Source organism: Eretmochelys imbricata, chromosome 3 (genome assembly GCF_965152235.1).
Source record: "Eretmochelys imbricata isolate rEreImb1 chromosome 3, rEreImb1.hap1, whole genome shotgun sequence".
In the NCBI taxonomy this organism is placed as follows: Eukaryota; Metazoa; Chordata; order Testudines; family Cheloniidae; genus Eretmochelys; species Eretmochelys imbricata.
Genome location: NC_135574.1, coordinates 132,751,455 through 132,776,716, shown reverse-complemented (window position 1 = coordinate 132,776,716; position 25,262 = coordinate 132,751,455). Strand labels below are relative to the sequence as shown.

Below are 25,262 nucleotides of genomic sequence, written 5' to 3'. Positions count from 1 at the left end.
AGAAGGGTATCTGAACTCAGAGCACTGACCTCCGAACCGCCTTACATGGTATTTTATAAAGACAAGGTGCAGCTACGCCCCCACCCTGCATTGCTGCCTAAGGTTGTCTCCCAGTTTCATGTGAGCCAGCACATATTTTTACCTGTGTTCATCCCTAAACCCATGCCACTAACAGGGAGCGCATGTTCCATTCCTTGGATGTTAGACGGGCCTTAGCATTTTACATTGAACACACAAAGCTGTTTCGTAAGTCACCACAGCTCTTTATTGCTATTGCAGAAAGAATGAGGGGCTCCTGATCTCATCACAGCACATCTCGTCACGGATGACGTCCTGCATCAGGACTTGCTATGACCTGGCTAAAGTTCCAGCCCCGCTGATTATGGCACACTCTACCAGAGCGCAGGAGATGTCTCTAGCTTTCCTGGTGCAGGTCCCTATCCAGGACATCTGCAAGGCGGCAACCTGGTCTTCAGTCCACACCTTCACTACGCCATTACCCAGCAGGCGAGGGATGATGCTGGGTTTGGTAGGGCAGTCCTGCACTCAGCTATTAGGTGAACTCTGACCCCTCCCCCGGGGTAACTGCTTGGAAGTCACCTATTGGAATGCACATGAGCAATCACTCGAAGAAGAAAAACCAGCTACTTACCTCTCGTAACTGTTGTTCTTCGAGATGCGTTGCTCATGTCCATTCCAAATCCCGCCTGCCTACCCGCTGTCGGAGTATTCCGGCAAGAAGGAACTGAGCAGGCAGCGGGTCGGCAGGGACATATATACACCGCCATGAAGGCGCCACTCTAGGGGTCTCCACAGCCGACCCGACGGGTACCGCTAGGGAAAAGCTTCTGGCGATAGTGCATGCGGCACATGTACACGCCTATTGGAATGGACATGATCTCGAAGAACAACAATTACAAGAGGTAAGTAACCATTTTTTATAAAATGTTCAGGCTGGCTTAAAGAAATTGCAGAAGGTTTCTGCTTTCTGTCCCCAGGGACAAGCAAATGGCAGGAAGATAACCTCTCCTTCGCCATAAAACCATGTTTATTACCCCAAAGAGCGTTTAGACAAATTCAGAAAAGCTTCATTTTAAACTTGCTTTAATTTTCTCTATGAATTTTTTTTATACTATGTTTTGAGAAATGGATGTAAGCTTGGTTGTCGTGATTGGTGCGGTGTATAAAATATTTGATAGGCATTTTAATTGTAAAGACTGCAACTAATACACACAAAATGGATGTCAAAGAGAAGAGTTACTGAAGAGCCTTATCAAACCATAAAGCCTAGGGGTAAAGTGGACCTATATGAAGCTCCTCCAACCTTTCTTTTCAAAGAAAAACTTCTGCTTGTCTCTTAAAAACCTCAAGGAAAAACGTATATAGTTGGAAATATTTTAAATTTTTGTTTAGTTCTTAAATATTGAAATGGGAAATAATTTTGATTGGAATATTTGCAAGTATGTTAGTTAAGTGCAAAGCTCCTAATATAATTTCCTAGTTTCATTGCTAATAGTAAAATGCTTAGAATTTAATGACCTTGCTGAGCTAGTTACTAATGTAAGAAGCCATTTAATTATAGAGTATTTCTATTAAGGGGGAATTAATTAATTACTGGCACTGTACAAGCAACCCCCTCACCCAACACAGAAAGACCTGAAGAATCATTTCTCCAAAAATTGTTATAAAATTCTCAACAACTTCTTAAATAACTTTTTAAACTACTGGCTTTCTAAGAGTTATTTAATGTAGGATGACTGTTTTGAGAACTAAAAACTTTCATATGAAGAATAGGAGTGTTTGGACTTTTTGGAAACAGAATTTCATTTCTTGTTGAACTCTAATAAAATAGAAGAAAGATTTCAAAAATGGACTGAAAGTAAGGAAAAAGTTAACTTCTAACTTCAAAAGATTATCTGGGATTTTTCTGCTACATGCAGAACAAAGGTAATTAGAAATGTTGCATATTCATTAAATAGACTGCATGTTCAGGAGCTGAAAGTGTCACCTAAGCCAACCCTGGTGGTATGGAGCCAATGAAGAAATTCTAGGAACCAATTTGAATCTAAACAAGCTTGGAAGAGGTAATTTTTCTATAATTTCATGGAAATAGGAAGGAGAGGAGTATAAAAAAACTCTGAAGTGAGCACCTCTGCTACCCTGCTTAAACAGCAAGCACTCCACAACTCATCCTGCCCGTCTCTAAAAACAAGCTACTACAAAGAGCTTAGAAGAACAGAAAAGACTCAAGAAGAAACCAAACCAAAGAAACCTCCCCAAGATTTCAACATGGATTGGTGAGAGAAAATTAACCAAAATACTGCCAAGGGATTAGATTTAAAATCTCTTATAATTTTGTTAGGATATGGAAATGCTGTGATAATTTAAAATATTAACAGTTTCTCCTGTTAATCACCAAATGGTTAGACCAAGTATTCCTGGAGATGAGACAGGGACTAAACATTGGTAAACAGAGAAATAATGGGATTAAGTTGGATTTAAAATTCTTAATATTCATAATTGGCCTGTTTTAAAACAGCTCCTTAAATGGCTTCTTCTAAGTAACACATTTAAATATTTTCTTCAATTGCATAGGATTTAGTTAAGATTGCTTACTTTGCCCAACTGTAAATTGTCTGGTTATTTAGAATAACTAACAGGATCCACCTGCCATTAGACAAATTCTGTTGCCCACACATAAACAGTTTTAAATTATCTAATAAGGGCTTGTCTACACAGTGGAGTAATGCACACTACAGGGGTGTGATTTCTAAAGAGAACTAATGTGTTGTGCATTAATTGGTGCATGTAGGCTCTGCTGGTGCACACTAAAGGTTCCCTCGTGCACTTCAGTGTAATACTGTTTCAAACAGCACTGTGTTAAAGTACACCAGCAGGGTTCACACAGACCAGTGAATGCACAACACATTAGTGCGCTTTAGAAATGACACCCCTATAGAGGTATTATCCTTCTGTGTAGACAAGCCCCAAGATACTTAAGACAGCATTTCACAATAGTTGTAGGAAACAAGATACTTTAGTCTTAACTCACCAAAGAAAGAATGCCCCCAGAAGCATTTCACACTTAAGGGTGTAATCTCTGGTAAAAGCTCTCCACAGATAGACGTACAGAAGAGATTGTAACGGACATAACTATTTTATCATTAGGCTTAATGCTTAATGTTTACTTTTCCTTAATAATAAAATAGCCATGATTAATAATTCTGATTATTTTGCTTGGTCTCAATAGTGATGGTTCTCTAACGACTGTAAAAAACAAAACCAAAAAATCCATGCAACTAAAATAGTGGGAGCCACATCTTTGAGTTGGCAGTAAACTCAGTAAATTAGTAAGACCTGGCCTACTATTTCTTGTTTTGCTAAACTAAATATTTTTAGTAATTTTTTAAATAAATGACTTGACATCCAACAATTTAAAACAGGGGTCGGCAACCTTTTAGAAGTGGTGTGCCGAGTCTTCATTTATTCACTTTAATTTAAGCTTTCGCATGCCAATACTACATTTTAACGTTTTTTAGAAGGTCTCTCTATATAAGTCTATATATTATATAACTAAACTATTGTCGTATGTAAAGTAAACAAGGTTTTCAAAATGTTTAAGAAACTTCATTTAAAATTAAATTAAAATGCTGATCTTACATTGCTGGCCCGCTCAGCCTGCTGCCGGCCTGGGGTTCCGTTCACCTAGGCCAGCAGCGGGCTGAGCGGGGCCGGCGGCTGGGACCCCAGCTGGCAAGGGGCTAGCAGCCAGGACCCCAGACCAGCAGCGGGCTGAGCAGGGCCGGCGGCCGGGACCCCAGACCATCAGTGGGTTGAGCAGCTCAGCCCGCTGTTGGTCTAGGGGTCTGTCCGGAAGCTCCTGTCAGCCAGGGTCCCAGCTGCCGGCTCCTCTCAGCCCCGCTGCCAGTCTGGGGTCCCGGCCCTGTCCACATCGAGTAGGTACCTACTTTCTCCCTGGTTCTGGCCCATTCTCTTCCTCTCTCTGCACTGAGATGAGGGTGGGAGTGCACTGAGAACAGGGCTGGGGGTGAAGAAGCAGGCTGGGGGTTGGGGTGTAGGGTCTGGCCAGGAGCTAGAATGAGGGAGGGAGCTCTGGGTTGGGGCAGGCGGTTTGGGAGTGGAGCGCTTACCTGGGCAGCTCCCATTTGGTGCGCTCAGGGTGGGGATGTGGATGTGGGGGTGCAAGTGTCAGGGCATGAGATGTGGGGGATGCAGGAGTCAGGGCAGGGGGCTGGAGGTGTGTGAGGAGGGTGCAGGAACCAGGGCAGGGGGCTGGAGGGGCTGGGTATGTGTGGGGGGTGCCAGAGTCAGGGCTGGGGTTGTGGGGAGTTCAGGGGTCAGGGCATGGGGCTGAGGTGTGTGGGGAGTGCAGGGGTGAGGGCAGAGGGCTGGCAGTGTGGGCTGGGGTGCTCCCAGCCCCCTGCCCTGAGCAGCTCACGGCAGGGAGCTGGAGGGGATATGCCGATTCCACCCCCTTCCCCAACGTCCCCGGAGCAGAGAGCACACTGTGGCTCTGCTTTTCCCTCTCCCCCTTCGTAGTAAGGGCTGACAGCTGATCGGCCGCAGGGAGGGAGAGAAGGAGGGGCAGGAACCCTGCACACTGGGGGAAGAGGCGAGGGGAGGGGGAAGCTTGCCCACCCTGCAAGGAGAGAGCTCTGGGCGGAGAAGAGTGGGCCGGGCAGGATTTTTAATTGCATGCTGCTGTCCCCGGCAGGTAGCAGCGTGCCATTAAAAATTGGCTCGCGTGCCGTAGGTTGCCAGCCCCTGATTTAAAATTAGCCCTATTTGCACCACATAGCCACTGACTTTGATTTGTGGCTTATTAAGATCCAAATTAATTTTTCTACAGTTTCTTTTAATTGTTTAAGGAACTTATGGGTTATCTTAATCATCATGGGAAAAAACAGATATTGGATCTAGGAAAAAATATTAATCTGAAGTAAATGTACTCATTTTATAAGTGGCATGGGTGGCCTGTTCCATCTCTAGATAATTGCAAATTGTCTTCATCAGAAGTGTATAATCCGTATGTAAGTAGCTGTGCTGTATGCCTGGAATCAAATATTAAAAAATAATTTACCTATGGCTTTTGGTAGGCAGTTTCTAAATTTCAGTGCCTATTCTAAGCACCATTCAGAACATCTTAGAATTAGTATAGTTTTGATTTGTAGTCTGATTCAGGCCCAAACTCAGCAGTCATAATAATGAGTGGAGCAGTGCTTCTTGATACATGCTTTTTAAGAACACTAACTTCATCCATGCACTAATAATTTGATATATATTTGTGCTAATTAAAGTTCTACCATGGCAAAATATAGAATGCAAAGCTCCCTTTCAGACAGCTAGAACTGCCCCCAAAATGTTTTCAAACAAGATCGAATGGACCCTCGTGTATACATAGAATTCCCAGATGAGTAAGGGAGCAAATATAGAATTATAGGCTTATTGTACAGTTTTATTTCAACCACATAAAATACTTCAAGCAGATTTCTGGAGACAGGTTCATCAATTCATATACTTCCCAATTTAGAGACCCTTAGGGTCCAGGCAAGAGCTATTAAGGATGTAAATTTTGGAGTGCCGTCAAATACTATGCTTTGCAATGAGTAGTAAGTTATTTATAACCATATCCGTGTCCAAAAACCCATCTTTTGTTGTATTTCAGTGTTTTTCACTGGTGATGAAAATAATATCTTCTGGATTTAACAAAAAGAATAGTAAAATGTGTTTGCAGAAACCTGTTTGTAGAAGTAGAGAAGGTCCAAGATTAGTTTTATGTGTGAGAGAATGAGAGTATATTACTGTACAGTGCCACATAGTAAAGTTGAATGGAAAAATCTGTCAGCAATTCCTGTCTAACCCCCTATTTTTAGAGTTTTGTAACTAGTAAATTGAAAACTAGCTGAAACTTAGGTCAAACCAAGCACATGGAAACTTCGTTTTTAACACTGGCTGTTTTCAAGGTTTATAAATATAAAAAGTGTTACCATTTTTGGATACTTTTTGGGATCCTTATAATGTTCTTGAGATTTATGACAACTACAAAGATGTCAGCAAGGGCTCAGTGCAAATTCAGTACAATGTATTATTTATTTATTTGTGTTACAGTAGCATCTAAGGGCTCATGTCATGGACCCAAGACCCCATTATGCTAGGCACTGTACAAACACAGAACAAAAAAAAGACAGTCTCTGCCCCAAGGAGCTTACAGTTGAAAAGAAGAGACAACAGATGTATACAGCCAGGTGGGATTATAAGGAAACAGTGAGACCATGTTAGTCAGCATAATAGGCAGCGGTTTCAGCCCACAAGTGGCTTAACTGTTGCCAAGTTTTTTTGTAGGCACCATGGAACAGGAGAGAAAAGAAAGGTTTTGAAGGAGAACAATAAGGTAGCTATGCAGAAGTTTATGGGGAGCTCCTCCCTTCACTCTAATAACTTTTCTGCCATCAACAAATCATCTAAATAAATCAACATTATGATTCTTACTTCTGGATTGACATAAATGAACGAATGAACATAATAAATGCTCCTAGGGTAACTCACAGTCCTCAATCATTAGTGTTCATTGAAAATAGAATACATTTGGTACCAAAATACTATGCTTAAATTTGTGGAGAAATTTGTTACAACCACGGGGTTCCACTTGCTCATAACTTTCAGAAAAATTATTTTTGGCTAAAGTTTGCCTTGTTAGATCTCAGCCAAGAGGTAAATATTTTACAAGAATGAGGAGAGGGGTTTTTCCCACTTATTATTGCCGTGTCTTTAAAAGTAAAGGAACAAAAAACAGCTGAATTTCAAAACCTGCCCTGTAAATTGTGCTCAGAGTACTGTGTGTCTAGGATGGGGCAGGGACAAAAATGGCTGAATGATGATAAAATTATAAGTGGTTGCAAAATCACTTCTCAACATGCATTGCTAAAATATATAGGGTTAGGGTTAAAACTCAGAACCTATACATCACCTCTTACACAACGGGTGCTTGTCTCAGCATCCAGCTACACTGCAGCCAGTGACCAAGCAATTCTTGCAGCCTTTATACTTTCACTCCTGGTGTGGTAGTAGCAGCCTGCACTAGCTATCTGCGATGAGGGGGATGTTCCGAATCAAAACAACCCTGATTACTACATGTTACCACAGTGATTCTACCATGTGCAGGACCTTCTCTGGCGTTGAGTGGGGAGCAGGATTTACTACAAAGTACCTTTGAAACGTAAAGGTGTATCAGGCTTAAGAAGCCTTTTCTTTTAAAAAAGGGGACAAATGATATGAGAAAGTGGGTTTTTTGTTTGTTTGGATACTTCTACTATGCCTAACTTCTTTTAAAAAATATTTTTTATTTCTAGGGCAACAAACTTTTAAATTCCAGAAAAGCTCTTATCCACCTCTTAATTGGTTATTTTGGGAGTAGGTGAACCTCTGATGAAACAGAATTTTTTTTCTTTCAGCCTCAGTGTTTATTTAACTCATCACTTTCATCCTTAACCCTGCACCTGCATTTCACGTGCTTTAAAAACCACTATTTGTGTGTGTGGATCAAAGTCAAAATTGTATATGGAATGAAAGAGCAAGACATCACCTAAACAGAATGAAGGCAACTAGGAATACAAACTCCCTCTCCGGAATGACAGATAACATCACCATCCAGGAGTGAAACCTGTCATTCCTTTCCCCCCAGGGAGAAGAATCATTGTCCAATTATTGACTATGTTGTTCTTTCAGCTTTTTTAATTTAGAGCTCTACCAGACATCATAAGTCAGGAAGGAAAATGACAAAATGGATATGGGTTCGTTACACTTTTTGTAAAACATACCGCATTGGCATAGAATGTGTTTTCCCTGATTGCTGTGTAGTTTAATTCTGAAGAGCAGTAAAGAGGTAACTAGCTGCAGAAGAGGAGGGCAGGCTAAGAACAGAGAGGTGCATTACATAATGGACTATTGAAGTCATGTAAAAGAATATGTATGATCATCTAGGGTTTATTTAATACTAGGAAGGGGAAGGAGTTATGTCTCATACAGTATAAAGTAGTTTTGAAATTGCAAGGCTCTTTAATATATTTCAATTTTGGAAAAGAAGTTATACACCCAAGGGTCAGTTGTGGCTTTGACATAAGACACATGTATGGGGAAGTGTGTAGCTGCACTGTGTCAGACGCAGATTATGACTCAGTTATATTATGAAGTATGTATTTGATGGAGCCATTTTTAAGATACTGGTCATCAATTAATTATCATCAAAGTTTCCACGAATATTCTGAGTTGAAAATAAACTGGAAAATTTTAGCCCAAAGAGCAGTTTTTTTAGAAAGTTAGGAACAACTGAAAGTGGATGCTGGAGCTGAGCCTTAACAATGGCAACCACTGTTTTACCCCTTCTAATAATAAATAGTAATGTTAAGAGTGTTTGATCCTTGTAAGAGCGTTGTTCATGCCTGCATTTTTTGTTTGCATGTTGCTGTTTACATTACCATAGCCTACAGAACTTGGCATATCTCTCTGTCTGTCTGGAGGAACCAACTAGGGGCCATGCTCCTCTTGACCTGCTGCTCACAAACAGGGAAGAATTGGTAGGGGAAGTAGAAGTGGGTGGCCACCTGGGCAGCAGTGACCATGAGATGGTTGAGTTGAGAATCCTGAAAAAAGGAAGAAAGGTGGGCACCAGAATATAGACCCTGAACTTCAGAGAAGCAGACTTTGACTCCCTCAGGGAACTGATGGGCAGGATCCCCTGGGAGGCTAATATGACTGGGAAAAGAGTCCAGGAGAGCTGGCAGTATTTTAAAGAAGCATTATTGAGGGCACAGGAAAAAACCGTCTCGATGTGCAGAAAGAATAGCGAATGTGGAAATTTGGACAGATAACTAAGGAGGAGTATAAAAATATTGCTCGAGCATGCAGGGGTGTAATCAGGAAGGCCAAAGCACAATTGGAGTTGCAGCTAGCAAAGGATGTGAAGGATAAAAAGAAGGGTTTCTACAGGTATGTTAGCAACAAGAAGGTCAGGGAAAGTGTGGGACCCTAACTGAATGGGGGAGGCAACCTAGTGACAGATGATGTGGAAAAAGCTGAAGTACTCAATGCTTTTTTTGCCTCAGTCTTCACAGATAAGCTTAGCTCCCAGACTGCTGCACTGGGCAGCACAGTACGGGGAGGAGGTGAACAGCCCTCAGTGGTGAAAGAACAGGTTAAGGACTAGTTAGAAAAGCTGGACATGCACAAGTTCATGGGGCCAGATGCAACGCATCCGAGGGTGCTGAGGGAGTTGGCTCATGTGATTGCAGAGCCATTGGCCATTATCTTTGAAAACGCGTGGCGATCGGGGGAGATCCTGGACGATTGGAAAAAGACAAATATAGTGCCCATCTTTAAAAAAGGGAAGAAGGAGAATCCGGGGAACTACAGACCGGTCAGCCTCACCTCAGTCCCTGAAAAAATCATGGAGCAGGTCCTCAAGCAATCCATTCTGAAGCACTTGGAGGAGAGGAAGCTGATCAGGAACAGTCAACATGGATTCACCAAGGGCAAGTCATGCCTGACCAACCCGATTGCCTTCTATGATGAGATAACTGGCTCTGTGAATATGGGGAAAGTGGTGGATGTGATATATCTTGACTTTAGCAAAGCTTTTGATATGGTCTCCCATAGCATTCTTGCCAGCAAGTTAAAGGAATACGGGCTGGATGAATGGACCATACGATGGATAGAAAGCTGGCTACATCGTCGGGCTCAACGGGTAGTTATCAATGGCTTAATGTCTAGTTGGCAGCCGGTATCAAGCAAAGTGCCCAAGGGGTGGGTCCTGTGGCTGGTTTTGTTCAACGTCTTCATTAACGGTCTGGATGATGGGATAGATTGCCCTGTCAGCAAGTTTTCAGATAACACTAAGCTGGGGGGAGAGATAGATACGCTGGAGGGGAGGGATAGGGTCCAGAGGGACCTAGACAAATTGGAAGATTGGGCCAAAAGAAATCTGATGAGGTTCAACAAGGACAAGTGCTGAGTCCTGCACTTAGGACGGAAGAATCCCATGCACCGCTACAGGCTGGGGACCGACTGGCTAAGCAGTAGTTCTCCAGAAAAGAACGTGGGGATTACAGTGGACGAGAAGCTAGATATGAGTCAATAGTGTGCCCGTGTTTCCAAGAAGGCTAACGGCATATTGGGCTGTATTAGTAGGAACATTGCCAGCCGATTGGGGGAAGTGATTATTCCCCTCTATTCGGCACTGGTGAGGCCACATCTGGAGTATTGCGTCCAGTTTTTGGCCTCCTGCTACAGAAAGGATGTGGATAAATTGGAGAGAGACCAGCAGAGAGCAAAGAAAATGATTAGGGGGCTGGGGGACATGACTTGTGACGAGAGGCTGAGGGAACTGGGCTTATTTAGTCTGCAGAAGAGACGAGTGAGGGGGGATTTGATAGCAGTCTTCAACTACCTGAAGGGGGGTTCCAAAGAGAATGCAGCTAGGCTGTTCTCAGATGACAGAACAAGGAGCAATGGTCTCAAGTTACAGTGGGGGAGGTGCAAGTTGGTATTAGGAAAAACTATTTCACTTGGAGGGTGGTGAAGCACTTGCATGGGTTACCTAGGGAGGTGGTGGAATCTCTATCCTTACAGGTTTTTAAGGCCCGGCTTGACAAAGCCCTGGCTAGGATGATTTAGTTGGGGATTGGCCCTGCTTTGAGCAGGGGATAGGACTAGATGACCTCCTGAGGTCTCTCCCAACCCTAATATTCTATGATTCTATGCAGGCTATTGAGAAAGCTTGCCGAAGGTTGAGTAAACAATCTTTGATTTTAAGGTTTAGCAAATAAAATGCAATTTATTTTATGCACATCTCTAATTTGTTCTTTTAATGAGGATTATAAATTTTGCCTCTGGTTTTTATTTAGAGGTAAAAAATTCTGCTTTTCATGTGTTTTCTAGTTTCTTTTCTAGTTGCTGATTATGGAGATATTTTTGTATATCGTTTGTATAATTCTAAAGTATGTCTGTAACATCTCAGCTATTCTCACAATAATAGATTGTGTAATGAGAGAACTACAACTCCTTGATATAGGATGTATTGAGTACTGTAGATCTCCACTCTATATAGGATTTAGCTTCCTTTAAAAAGTAAGTTCTGCATTCCTAACATAAAAGTATTCTCCTTTTTGTCCTTCCCATTAGGAACCATGGGATGCTCGACACATTCCAGCACTGTTCTCTGCTTTCTGTGGCCTTTTAGTTGCACTTTCTTATCATCTTAGTAGGCAAAGCAGTGATCCATCTGTACTTATGTAAGTTGTCAGCAAACTTTTTTTATTGGTTATATTATATGGCATGTAGACTATTGCACAGGGTGATATTTAAGTCTGGAGAGGGTGATTTCTGAATTCGGTAACTTGGGACATCTTCTGACAAAGTTGGTTGTGTAAACTTGGGTCTCACTGGAAAGAAACATACTGAAAAAGTATGATAAAGGAGGGCTTTTATGGTTATTGTTACCAGTGTTTTAGAAAACATTCTTTTTTTGAAAGGGACTGGATATCTCAAGGACTAGCAATAAGATACACATTTACCTCTAGATAACTGGTACAAAATAAGGTACTGATCCTGCAGAAGTTCATGTATGTGCATAAGTGTACTACCATGAGTAGTCCCATTGAAATCAATGAGATGATGTACAATCATAAAGTGAAGTATTTGCTGGATCAGGGCCAAAGACTATTGTCAGTGGCTGAAAGGTAGTGTCCTTAGTTTGGTGGCTTGTATGAAATATATTCTGGTCTTGGTCCATTCCAGTAGCCAGCTGTCCCCATTGCAAAACTACCAGCAGATTTGTCACTAAATGGTGCCACTGTCAGTTGTCTTAGCAGAAAGAACAATGAATGAATAAACAAACCAAGCTATTCGATTTCTCATCACAGGGTACCCAAAGTACTTTGATGAAATGGGAAGTGTTCACACTTGCTGCCCATGGTGTATCAGTTCGGTAAATGAATAAAGGGCTTCAACCACCAGGGCAATAAATCTGGTACTTTTCATCAGTACTAAGTTATTTGGGTCAGATTTTGCTGTCTGGGAATTATATGATTAACCCTTATGGAACCAGCTAATCTCCAATGGATGCCACCTGGGGACATGCTAATTATCAGGGTTTGGGGAGATGCATTAGAAAGCACTATAAGAAGCAAGAGGAAGAGTTTCTGACCCTTGGGAAGCATGACCTGATCACAACTCTTTTGTCATGTCAGTTCCATTACCTTTGCCTCTCCACTGATGTTAACTGCTCTTCAAGGTAGTAAGCATTTAAAGCTGAATCCAGGGACTGTGAAGAACCAGTGTAGAAAAAGCAACACAATGATCTGAAGGTTGGGCTGACAGAAGCAGAGGTGCAGCTAGAAACATGGGGCCCCCTGCCATCTTGGTGGGGGTCTTTTTTGGGCATTCACAGAGAGAGCCAGGTAATACTGAGGGAGACAATGGGGAGTCATTCTACGCAGGGGAGGAAACAGGAATGGGAAGGAAGGTGAAAAGGAGCTGTGGCATTAACTGAAATTCTTAAATTCTTCAGTGTGGTTTATGTAAATCCTGTCATCATCCTCATGATCCCTGGGGACAGATAAGTTAGAGAATTACATGCTGCTGTATTCTGTGTGTGGTGGAAGTGCAGTAAGAAGTGCTTCCACTTACTTTCCTGTAGCCTAATCCAATACTCATTGAATCTTTCCAGTCATTTCAATGGGCTCTGGATTAGGTCCACTATGAGTGACATATAACTCATTCTACAGGATGTTATAGAATACAGAAATGGTTGTGGGGTGAAGTACCATTACACACAGGAGGGCTTATTCAGTTTTTGTGTAAAATACACACAGAAAAATACCAAATAAGCACTCAAGAATGAGTTCTTTGGATTTTAAATGTGTATTTTCCCCAGGATATAATTCACAGTCCATTAGTATCTTTAATTAAACAAAAACTCTTATCTTTTGTTTTAAATAAGATGTTTTGAATCCCTGAATTCATTGTTTGGCCACCTTTTAAATCTAGTTTCTAATCTTCTAACGACCTTAATCAAATTCTCAGTAGTTCAAATAATTGTTAAATGTCTTGTCTGAGATTAAAATATGAGTTTCTGATTCTACAACAACATCAAGTATTCATTGTATAATCAAGATTAAAATGTATAATCCCCAAAAAGAGGTTTAAGATATCTTTTAATGACTGAATTTAACTAAATGGAGTTTAGGGGATTGGAAACAGTATTTAAGGGATGGCCTCCGGCATAAGTTTTAATTTGAAGGAGAAGGTGTTTTGTAAAACTAAAATGAGGATGAACATGTAATTTTTATTGAGATCAGCATTTTACCCTTTGTAATATCAGTGTTTGACATCAGAAGTGGCACTAAAGAACCCCCTTGCCAGCATCCTCATTAGTGGTCAAAGATTAGAAAGAGCATGGAACTGAACTATCCTCTCACGTGGTCCCTTCCCAATTAATGCTACTGTGCTGATTCTAGACTACACTTCCTTATTGGTGAGGAAGCTGACACTGCCCTGGTCAGATTTTCAGCTTTTCTATAGCAATCTCCTGCTATCAACAGTAGAATATGTGTATGTAAGGGTAAAGTTGGGCTCTAAAATGTCTCTTCTCCCCTTACTAATGGCATATAACCCCATTCGCTGAAAAGCTGTTATTCAGAACTACTATATTCTAACAAATCTTTTTTTTAATAGATCCCTTATTCAATGTAAATTTTTTCCTCACTCTCTACATCAAAATTTGAGAGATTCATCAACAGATCCACTCCCAGAGAAGATGAGAGAGTCAGTGGTAAGGCTTTTTAAAATTATTTATTTTATGTACTGGAAACCTGCAATCCACCCATGTGGAATCCCTTAACCGTGCTCAATTGTCAATGCTACTACCTCAAGTGTGGATGAGCTCTGCCGACAGAGGAAGACGGTGTGAACATGCAACAACCATTTTCTTTTAGCGCTTTTTGATTGTCGACAACATTTTCAGCGAAAAAACTCTGCCACTGTAGACATGGCCTTAGGAGAGTATTGGTGACTGATACTCAGGGGAACGGGGAGACCTCAAGAGTTCAGGCTGGGCAAGGATGGGGTTCCCAGAAGGGTTTAAGGTGTGGCTGATTCCATCCAAAAGTTCTAAATTGCCCTGCTTCCCAGCAGCTAGAAACCTTTCCTTCTCCTCAGCACAGCATCCATAATGGCCATCTCGAAGCACTAGGGAGCTAGATAATCCCTAAAGTGTAAGCATCTGTGAGATTAAGTAGTGTTTAAGGAGTGTATGGAAAATATACTACTTTACTGCTTGGTGTAGAAGCCACAGCTTCTGCTAAACTTAATTATTTTACTTGGTTAAATTGCATAGTGGAGGTATGGCTATTAATGGAGGGAGGCTTCTAAGCAAAGATATAAAGTATTTATTATAAAGCTTGGCTACATACTCTGGTGTTTTTGGTATGTAGCTTATGGGCACAATCCACTGTCAATTGATTTCTATAAACTGGTTGACTGTATTGTAGGTATAGTGGGAGGCATAATTTTCTTCTGATTTTATAACCCACACATCCCTTCCACTTATTGTTCATTGCCTGGGGCAAGTGTACAGTCTGACCTCATCTATTCTACAAGTTGAACCATGTCAGGGGACTGACCCGGTTAACAATATGGCCATCCCTTGAACTGGTTACAACCATTTCATTTCAGAGTGCAGATGAGGATCCGGTCAAAAACGCAGTTAAGGTCCTGACTATATTGCAGACTGGAACCATGTAACTAGGAAAATGGGATAACTGTGTTCCACTGTAGCACTCTGGCATGGCTGTACTAGTAATGTAGACAGGGCCTTTGTGTCTTGGTCCTTTTTTTGTGGTGGAATTTGTTTCTTGGTGCTCTTTTCTGCCAGGGAATTGGTTTCACATGGTGCTTGTCAGCTGCACATTTCCACTACACACATTTGACATCTCATATTGTTTTCCAGAAACACAGGCTGTTTTTACTGGCTGCTACAAGGGCCTCCTAATGCTGTACCTTCCTTTCTTCCTCTGTTTGGGTTTCCTCCAGTTTATATATTAATGTAAGCAGATGTGCACAATTCTAAATTGGTTTATGTAGTGCTAACTCTTCCATGCTGGGATACAGATAGTACTCCCTGAAGAGGAGATTGCAATTGTAGTTTAATACGTGCTCTGTCTAAACCCTTTAGTGGCTGGCGGCAATGTCTTAATAAATAGTTGAACCAAGTTAAGTAGGTTCTCCACAGTTGTTCTCACACTGCAATGCCAGTATAGAAAGTTGGTGAGTGTAGACAGCTAAAATATATATGTGCATCAAATTTGAGGGAAACATTTAAACAACAATCCATTTTGATCTTACTTCACTGTAGTTAAGGGAGTGTGCTATCGTAACCAGCTCTGGTTTTGATTAATTTTCAAAAGCAAACTAAAAATAGCTTTCAGATCCTCTGTAAGAAGAACTTTGATATATCTGGGAATTGGGTACACTGTTACATGAGGACCAGAAGGAGAAGTTTTAATAGCATATCCTTCCCCCTTTTGTTTCCCTCAGCATGCCCATGTGTAATTGCCATCTTTTATAGTTGACAGTGGAGGAAAAAAGCTTGTTTGGGCCAAGTGCAACAAAATGTCCAGTGTCCACTGGCCTATGCTCCTATGTATAAAGCATGCATAATATTCAGGCTAAATTAACCCCTTTTTAATCAATAAATTTAAGATATAAATAACTGGTTCACCTCCCAAGATGAAAGCAAATAAGTTTAAATATTAAAATAAATCTGTTGTGTTGTATAATATTCATGTTAGTAGTAATCAATATAGCATTTGTAATGTTTAGTTACATGACCTTTACTATTTTTTCTCTGCTCGAATGGCTATGTAAGAATTGTCAGCTTCGGAAACTGGAATTACAAAGCAGCTGTGATGGATAATTGACCATTCAACTTTGAGAATGGAGCTTCCTAGCATTATAATTAATTTCTATAGACATCCCCATGGTTGATTACTACATTAACCAGTGGCCTGAGGGTGTTAATGTGTTACATTCAAACTCAACTTCCTTCCTGGCCTTTAGTACAAACAGTCAGATAGCTAGTAAAAGGAGTTATACAAAGCTCCCAATGTATAATTTAAAACAAGAAGAAAAAAATTACAGCATGTTTTCCTGTTTTATTCTCACAAGCAGGAGATGTTCAGAATAGCCCTTTAAAAAATAAAGAAATATTTCTTTGATAGAATGGTGGGTGGATGATGTTGAGTCTTTGTCTGCATGATCTGTTTTTACCCAAAACTTCAAAACAATCCCAATGGTAGTGATTATTTCACTGTTGAATTTTTACTAGAGTCAGAGGTCAGGCCTTTCACACATAATGTGTATCAAACGTTACATTAAAAACATGTCAGTTAGGTTACAAAGTCAAGGACTAGAAAGTTAGGAGATGGTGGCCTGTCCAACCTTAATTCAGCCTGCTTGTGCATCCATTCTGTGCCCGCCCCCCCGTGCATGGTGTCTTGCGGAAAATGTGCTGTGTTTTATTTACTCTCACCATCTTGTTGCAAATGTCATGATATGTGATGTTTTTCTTAAAACCCCAACTCTGGGAGGCATATGATTACATGAGAATATCATCTTTCATTTTAAAAATAGTATGTTTCTAGCCTTCAGTCTAACTTTGAAAACATGACCCGAGTACATTTATTAATTTTTACCCAATCTCATGATTTCTTTGGGGCCTGACTCATGATTTTTGAATGCTTGGAGTTGGCATTACTGTGAATGGTATGTGATCATGTAATTAAAGATTACATTGCATCATATTACATTGCATTTCATTATATAACATATACTCAGCAGGGCTAAATTAGGGTTGTACAGGCAACCATAAATCTAGCATTACCTAGCTTTCAAGTGCTTAACTTTGCAACCTAAATAACATTCTTTTAATGTAGTTTTAGTATGTAATTTCCTAGGATTTTTAATAAAGGTAAAAATACATTCCATTATGTGCATCATCATCAGGGTTTCAACCCTGAACTTTCAGTACTGATGCACACCTGCCACCACTTGAGCTACAAGGCTAACTACATTAGCTGGTGGCAGGAGAAGGCTGTTATCCTGTGGGTGGGAATGGGCCACTGGGGCAGCACCAGGTAGGAGATCAGGAGTTAGTTGATGGTGAGGGGCTGGCCTGGCCTGGTTCTCTCTTTCCCTCTACCCCCTTGAGTTGGGATGCTTCTGTCCCATGTGGTGTCTTCAGAGGTGGTATGGACCTCTGGAGCCATGTGCTCACTCCAGGCAGGCAGGGTGGTTGTTGGAAGCCTGCACCAGCTCTGCTCACATTCCTCCTAGCTTCCATACATTGCCAGAACATGTACATGGTGGTTCTGGTGCTGCTGCTTTGGCAGTGGTTTGGATCTAGTTCTTTAGAATGTTCATGTTCCATTAATATTATGGCAATCTGCCAAAATTTTCCTGAGGAACACAATCTGGGGAAGGAAAAGGATAATTAACACTTTATATTTCAGCTAAACCTGGGTGGAGTATTATGGGATACAGAAAAGGCACTTCTCAAGCCAAAGGGCTTTAGTCCAGCTGAATTTCAAAGGCGTGCTATAAATAGTGTAAGTGTTAGAGTTTTCAGAAACAGGTTGCAATCATCTTTTGATAACCGAAATTGTTAAGCAACCAAAATATAGTGGTCATTGACAGCTCCCCCTATACTTTAAAATCAATTCGTTGTTCAAGTGTTGTCTCCTACATCTCTGTTTCATTTTTATCTCCCTATTGTTGGGTCTGTTATTCTAGCATTATTTTATGTTTTCTTCCTCCTCCCCACAGAAACACTTGTTGGCGAGGCTGGCTATTGGGGCTGGGTGCACAGTCACAGTAACATCTTGAATCAGATGAGGTTTTCTTTTAAGTGAAATGTTGTTGTATCCCAGGTTTCTAAGAGTCTTTAAATTAAAGCACTACAAGTCAGTATTTAGATAAATATCTAGCAGCAGGCATTCAGTTTATGTCAGTCAGCACCCTCATTTGCCACCAATGTTAAGGGCTACTAGCCCTCTGTAATATGTCTAGTCATAAGTCTAAGCCAAGTTTTTGATTTGCTGACCAAAGACATTTCTGTAAGCTCTAAAATACAATGGTTCAAAAATTCACATAGCTCAAAAACTACCTTGTTAATTTGTTTATTCACGATGATATTTTAATCACAAGAAAAATGTGTTAGGAAGAACATATTTTCCAATTTCTCCAAAACACAATTACTCCAGCCTAGTTATAGTTCTTTACTTGAAGGTAGATTTTTTTTCCTTTCATTATCATTACATAATACTAGAGATAGGCCCACTTCTGAAAACCTCCAAATCTTGGAGAAATTTGGACCCTTATATTGAACCAAACATTACAACTTGGACCCATCTCTGTAGTACGTAATAATAAATGTATTATCATTGATGTCTATGAACACATGACAGAAACTCTCCCAGAAAGCACAGATTATTTAAGCAATGGAAGAAACAGTGCATTAGTATGAGAAAGTATCAATGCTTCCAAACAGGAAATGGAACCAGAATATTAACAGATTGTTCCCATTTTCAAAAATAGAGAAAACCCCACAAATACCATTGCATAAACGGAGACACAAATGTAATGTAAAACCATTTTAGTTTTAAGTTTCCCATGGTACAATTAAACAATGTTTACAAAATATGTTTTAAAGTGAATTTTGATATTTTTGATATGTTTGATATTTTTGAATTTTTGACAAATATAGAATGCGGGGAAATAATTTTGCGAATCATATTGCAGAAAATACCTTTACATTAAAATATATTTTCATATTGTAAAACAAAGACAAGTGTCATCACAATGCAAACTATCAGTAATTCATAATGGAGTAATTTAATTTATCCAGTTAAAATAGTATTCACTTGATAATTTTGTATTTTAAAAAAATTATATTCACAGAAGGAAATCTTGAAATCGGATCTCATTGTCTGCGCAGTGGCTGCTGTTCTATCATTTGCAGTCAGCGCCAGCACTGTGTTTCTGTCATTAAGGGTATGTATATTAATCCCCTGCTTTTAAATATTTTCCCCCTAAGATATCATCTCTATTATGGAAGACTACATGGCTAAGAATAGAGAGGAGCTGTGAAGAGAAAAGTTAAGGAAAAATTATTTAATGGCAAAGATAATTTCAAGGCTTTTGATATACACTGCAAATCAGTTATAGATATTTATATTCGGCACTATTTAATGCATTTAGTAATTGTTTTCCCTAAACCTTTGCTTTATACTAGTCTTTTTTTTATGACATAGAAGCTGTTGGAAGAGGGATTCTTACATTAACCTGATCAATTTAGCGTTTTTATTTCCAGTTACAATACTGGTTAAATTTGTGTGTAAAGTACATTTTGAAAAAGAACAAAGGTTGTTGCTTTCATTTCCTAACCCCACATCTGCTTCCCACCTGTAGTCTTTGATGTTTTTTATGTAAGAATCAATATTGCTTGCAAATGTATAAGGAAGATTAAATTGTTGTACATTAAAAATATTGTGGGTCTATAAAATATTATTTGTAAATGTGAATCCATTATTTTCCTCCTTTGGCTCAGCCATTTCTCAGCATTGTGCTGTTTGCTTTAGCATGGACTGTGGGATTCGTAACACATTACATACTTCCTCAGCTCCGCAAGCATCATCCTTGGCTGTGGATTTCTCACCCGATACTTAAAAACAAAGAATATCATCAGCGGGAAGTGAGAGGTTTGTAATAAATGTTGTCAGAATGCTGATTGATGTTGTCTTTAGTTTGTCTTGTTTTTAAAGAAAAAAAATTCTTGCTTGTGTCCATGGTGGTGTTTAAAGACGACCATTTTTTTCCAAGACGAGTTTTCTTTTTTCTTTTTTTATGTTTTACTTAGAAATATCAGAGGAGTATCAAGTTTTGATTTCTATATTTCTTTTGGATGGCACTCTCTCAGGGACTGTAAGAATGGAAGTGAATATAGTGACATCATCATAGGTAGAAAGGCCAACTGCAACTTTTCCACATTTCGTTGTAGAAGTGGGTGGGTTTGAATCTTTCATGCAGAGCTTTCTGCTAAATCTATCCAATTTTAGCAAAAACATCCAAGCCCAAAGAATTTTAAACTGTCTATGTAAACATAGATATTTTTTATTTAGGTCAGAAGGGACCATTATGATCATCTAGTCTGACCTCCTGCACAACGCAGGCCACAGAATTTCACCCACCACGCCTGCAAAAAACGTCTCACCTATGTCTGTGCTATTGAAGTCCTCAAATCGTGGTTTAAAGACTTCAAGGAGCAGAGAATCCTCCAGCAAGTGACCTGTGCCCCATGCTGCAGAGGAAGGCGAAAAACCTCCAGGGCCTCTTCCAATCTGCCCTGGAGGAAAATTCCTTCCCGACCCCAAATATGGCGATCAGCTAAACCCTGAGCATATGAGCAAGATTCACCAGCCAGATACTACAGAAAATTCTTTCCTGGGTAACTTGGATCCCACCCCATCTAATATCCCATCACAGGCCATTGGGCCTATTTACAATGAATATTTAATTACCAAAACCATGTTATCCCATCATACCATCTCCTCCATAAATTTATCGAGTTTAATCTTAAAGCCAGATAGATCTTTTGCCCCCACTGCTTCCCTTGGAAGGCTGTTCCAAAATTTCACTCCTCTTATGGTTAGAAACCTTCGTCTAATTTCAAGTCTAAATTTCCTGGTGGCCAGTTTATATCCATTTATTCTTGTGTCCACATAGGTACTGAGCTTAAATAATTCCTCTCCCTCTCCGGTATTTATCCCTCTGATATATTCATAGAGAGCAATCATATCTCCCCTCAACCTTCTTTTAGTTAGTCTAAAGAAACCAAGCTCCTTGAGTCTCCTTTCATAAGACAAGTTTTCCATTCCTTGGATCATCCTAGTAGCCCTTCTCTGTACCTGTTCCAGTTTGAATTCATCCTTCTTAAACATGGGAGACCAGAACTGCACACAGTATTCCAGGTGAGGTCTCACCAGTGCCTTGTATAACGGTACTAAAACCTCCTTATCCCTACTGGAAATACCTCTCCTGATGCATCCCAAGACCGCATTAGCTTTTTTCACGGCCATATCACATTGGCGGCTCATGGTCATCCTATGATCAACCAATACTTCAAGATCCTTCTCCTCCTCCTTTACTTCTAATTGATGTGTCCCCAGCTTATAACTAAAATTCTTGTTATTAATCCCTAAATGCATGACCTTACACTTCTCACTATTAAATTTCATCCTATTACTATTCTCCAGTTTACAAGGTCATCCAGATCCTCCTGTAGGATATCCCTGTCCTTCTCTAAATTGGCAATACCATTCCTTCCTGTATTAAGTGAGGGCTCGCAAAACTGCCGCTGCAACCCTTACCTATTGGGATTTCATTATTCCATAGTTCTCCAGTCCCCAGACAGTCTTCCTGCAGAAGGAGGGAAATGTTATTTGTAATGTAGAAAAGCAAGCTCTGAATCCACGGAATTGAGTAGATAAACTCCACTTGACTTCAGGTGCAGCAGGATAGGGCACATAGGAGTTAAACTGAAGAGTGGAACATTTTGATTCACATTTAAAATGAGTCTAAACATTTCAGCCGTCTACCCCATTACCACACTTAGACTTGGAATTTAGTTCTGCATGAAACAACTTCTTCCCTTTGAATATTTGTTGCTCCTTCCCTCCCCCTTTATTTAATCATTTGAAGTGCTGGTGCCTGCTTACACTTCACATCCTCTGTCCCTGCCCTCAACCACCAAAGTGTCCAGGAAATCCACTGGGGCCCCGAAAAGATTTTCCCCCTACAAAATAAGATTATTTTTTATTATGGGCCCCTTTCCCTTAAACATCAGCTTTCACGTACCACTGACCTGAACTTCAAAGTGCTGGAATATAATGGTGAGAAGAATCTCAGACTTTTTCTTTAGATTATTGGTAACTGGGCTACTAGTCCATCTAATCTTTATTCATGACTCTGGCTTAAATCTGAGTTACTCCTTCCCTTGTGAAAACGCAGATAGAATTGCACGTGCATGTTCAAACATTTCACCTCTGTAGGCCTGGATTCAAATCTGAATTTATTTACTTGGCAAAATAGATTTCCGTGCAATCCCAAGTGGATATTTATCCCTGTTTATTAAACGTCCTAACCTCTTTTTTATACTTGGTGTAAAATGCAAGTTGTTTTACCCCTGGTGTAACTTTTAGATTGTGGAGAAGGGGAATTGTTATATCTGGAAATGGAGGACATATCAAATATAATAATAATACGTAGCTCTTCTATGGTGCTTTTCATCAGAAGATCTCAAAGCACTTTTCAAAGGAGGCCAGTATCATCCCTGTTTTACACAGTTGATAGCAGGGAAGATGAAAGCTTCACCTAGCACCACGTTGAGCTACTGTATATGAGTCAAGTGACCTATGGCCCAATCCAGGGTTATGTAAACTGAGGGACAGCCTAATATTTGTACTGAAGTTTATAGCCATTTTACATGGTATAGAGAAAATACAAATAACCCTTCTTTTTTAATACCCAGGCCCTTTAGGGAATGTTTAAATTATTAATGATAAAAACTTTATATATAAATTTCTTAATGACAGACATAGTTTCCACTGTATTTCTGCAGGGCATAATATTCTGCTAGCAGAAGTAATAAGGCTAAAATAATATCTTTCCCTGGCATCTGTTGCAATGGGGTTTACTGAAAATATAGCAATGAAACAATGCAGGGGAAGAGTTCTTTTTAAAATGGCATTTCTCATTTTTAAAAAGTGTAACAAAATCAAGTTAAAAGCGAGAACACAGAATGTTGTATCAGTGATGTTTAGCCATTGTGTTCACTCTGTCAATATAAGCCTTAGTGGTTATCCATATAGACCCTTTGTAGGAGAGAATATAGCACAGAGAAGTCCCTTTACCAATAACATTTACCTCACTTACTAGCTGTGCTTTCTATTTATAATCACCAATTGATCTGTACACCTGTAGTAGCTGTATTTTGAGAACACTGTACTGTAGCGTTTAACCCTCTGTTACCGTACAATTACATTACAACCTCAGTGACATACTGTGAGCAGTTTGATATGCTGTACTCTCTGTTTAAAAGTGAATTGTATTTCCTAAATAGATTTTCCTGTTTAAGAATAGAGGCAGAATTGTATTTACTTTGACTTTTGAATGTTTAAAATTTGAGCAGCATGGTTACTGAAGTCTGTAACTTTCATTTCCTGCATAATATCTCAAGAGAATCACTAAAACTGAATAAAACAATGTAACTTCATTGATAATTTGGCCTTGCTAATATCTACTGGCTTCAGCAGGTGCTGCGTTGGTATGTAGGAATATCTGAAAATATTTTAGAATCTCAGAGACTAATTTCTAGTTCTCCTACAGTTTCAGCAAACTTCACTTCGAGAAACTTGGCTTCTTTTTTCAGCTATCATCTTCTCTTTGGTCCCAGCTGGAAACTTGCTTGTCATATCTTGATGGATCATTCTCAACCTATGTTGATGAGGTGCTTGTAAACAATAATGTCAGAACACAGTCCGCTGCAGGACTTCAGTATCCTGTTCTTCAAACTAGACAACAAAAGCGTTCTGCTCATTCCCTGCAAAATCGTGCGTTTGCCATACATTAAGGATTTATATCTCTCTGAAAAATCATGTCTTCAAAACAAAACATTGGGTACCAAAAAGTACCCAAGAGACTTGATTGAAGGTTGCCTTTTAACTGTTGCCACAAAATGCCAAGGAAAGTGTACTGGAAATGTGAATCTTATTAATGATTTGTATTCCAGATGAAAGTCATTGTTTTAAAAGGCTTCATTTGCTTGATAATGAGCAACTCTTGTGAATATCCTGGCTTTGTTGTCTTTTGCATGAGTTTAATCATAGAAGACTGTTATAAGATTTTTTCCCTTATGTCTTCATTCATTGGAAAAACATAATTTTCATAAAGGTAGTGGCTCAGCTTTTCAAAAGGTTGAGAGTAGAGATATACCAGGCAAATGCACTTCACTCTTTGACTGATCTGCATTGATGGGTCAGCTCATACTTTGGAATCACTTGTATCACTCAAGCTAACAACTCCGTGGTTCAATCAGGAGTCAAGGCATTTTCAGATTCTTCTATATTCTCTATTTTCTATGGGGTCCAGCTAGTCTGTATTGGTTTAATTATTGCAGAAGTGTACCCAGAAGTATCTGTTAAAGAACTGGAGTAAAGTATAGATCTCTTTTCAGTCACAGGAACAATGCTGCATTCTACAAAGCCTGAGATAGGTGACTAGGCTCCCTATTTAATTAATAGGGAAAGATAGGTACTTAAGTCCAGACTGCATGGAGGCACCAATCTCTCCTAGCAATCCATAACTGGGAACCCGTCTCCTGGAGTCAGGTGTCTTAGTTATTTCATGGGAAAATGAGTTTGGCACCCTCCCCACAAAACAGAGGGAGCAGGGGGTGATAGTGAAGCCTGAGTCATTGGAGCAGGGGGACCAGACCTTGAGTCTCCTGCCTCCCAGATGGGTACCCTAATCTCCAGGCTACAGAGTTATGCTCTCTCGCTCTCTCTCGCGTACTTCCAATGACTCTCTAATTATTTATCAACAGTGGAACAGCATCAACAAGAGAGTTCGAGGGAGTCCCACATCAGAATATCCCAGAGTTCCGTGGTTAGAGCACTCCTTCTGGTGTAGTGATGCTGTCTCTCTCGGTCCTCCTCCTCCTTCCTTTCTGGACATTCCTTTAGCATCTTCTTTAGTGGGTCATACTCCTCTGCTCTTCTGCTCTCCATGGGTTTATCCAGAACCCTGTCGTTGGCTCCCATATATCCTTAGCTGCCGTCTTTATACTGATTCCTCTCATATTTACAGTACTCCTGACTTGTCTCCATCCATCCATTCACTCATTTCAGCCTGTTTTTCTGGCATCTCCCAGCTGCCTTACCCTCAACTTAAACATAAGAGTTCCTATTTGGCCATGTTATCTTCCTCCCCCACTTCTCCCCTTTTCCCTCCATTTTATGTTGACCATACCACCATCCTCCATTTCACTTGGGCCCATAACTGGGATGGCTAACTTTGACCCTTTCCCCACATATGCAGGTTGTTTCCTGTGTCCACTCTGCTAAAACTCTCATTCA

At 40.2% G+C, this 25,262-nt stretch overlaps 1 protein-coding gene across 2 annotated transcripts in view; it reads left to right on the top strand.

Annotated features, from left to right (window-relative positions):
* PCNX2 (pecanex 2) overlaps positions 1–25,262 on the top strand; it is a 221,267-nt gene that overhangs the window by 87,158 nt on the left and 108,847 nt on the right. For both annotated transcript variants that reach the window (XM_077813415.1, XM_077813416.1), the window contains exons 16-19: positions 11,197–11,306; positions 13,750–13,846; positions 19,030–19,122; positions 19,679–19,829. In XM_077813415.1, coding sequence (XP_077669541.1) covers positions 11,197–11,306; positions 13,750–13,846; positions 19,030–19,122; positions 19,679–19,829 — 451 coding nt within the window. The remainder of the gene's footprint in view (positions 1–11,196; positions 11,307–13,749; positions 13,847–19,029; positions 19,123–19,678; positions 19,830–25,262) is intronic.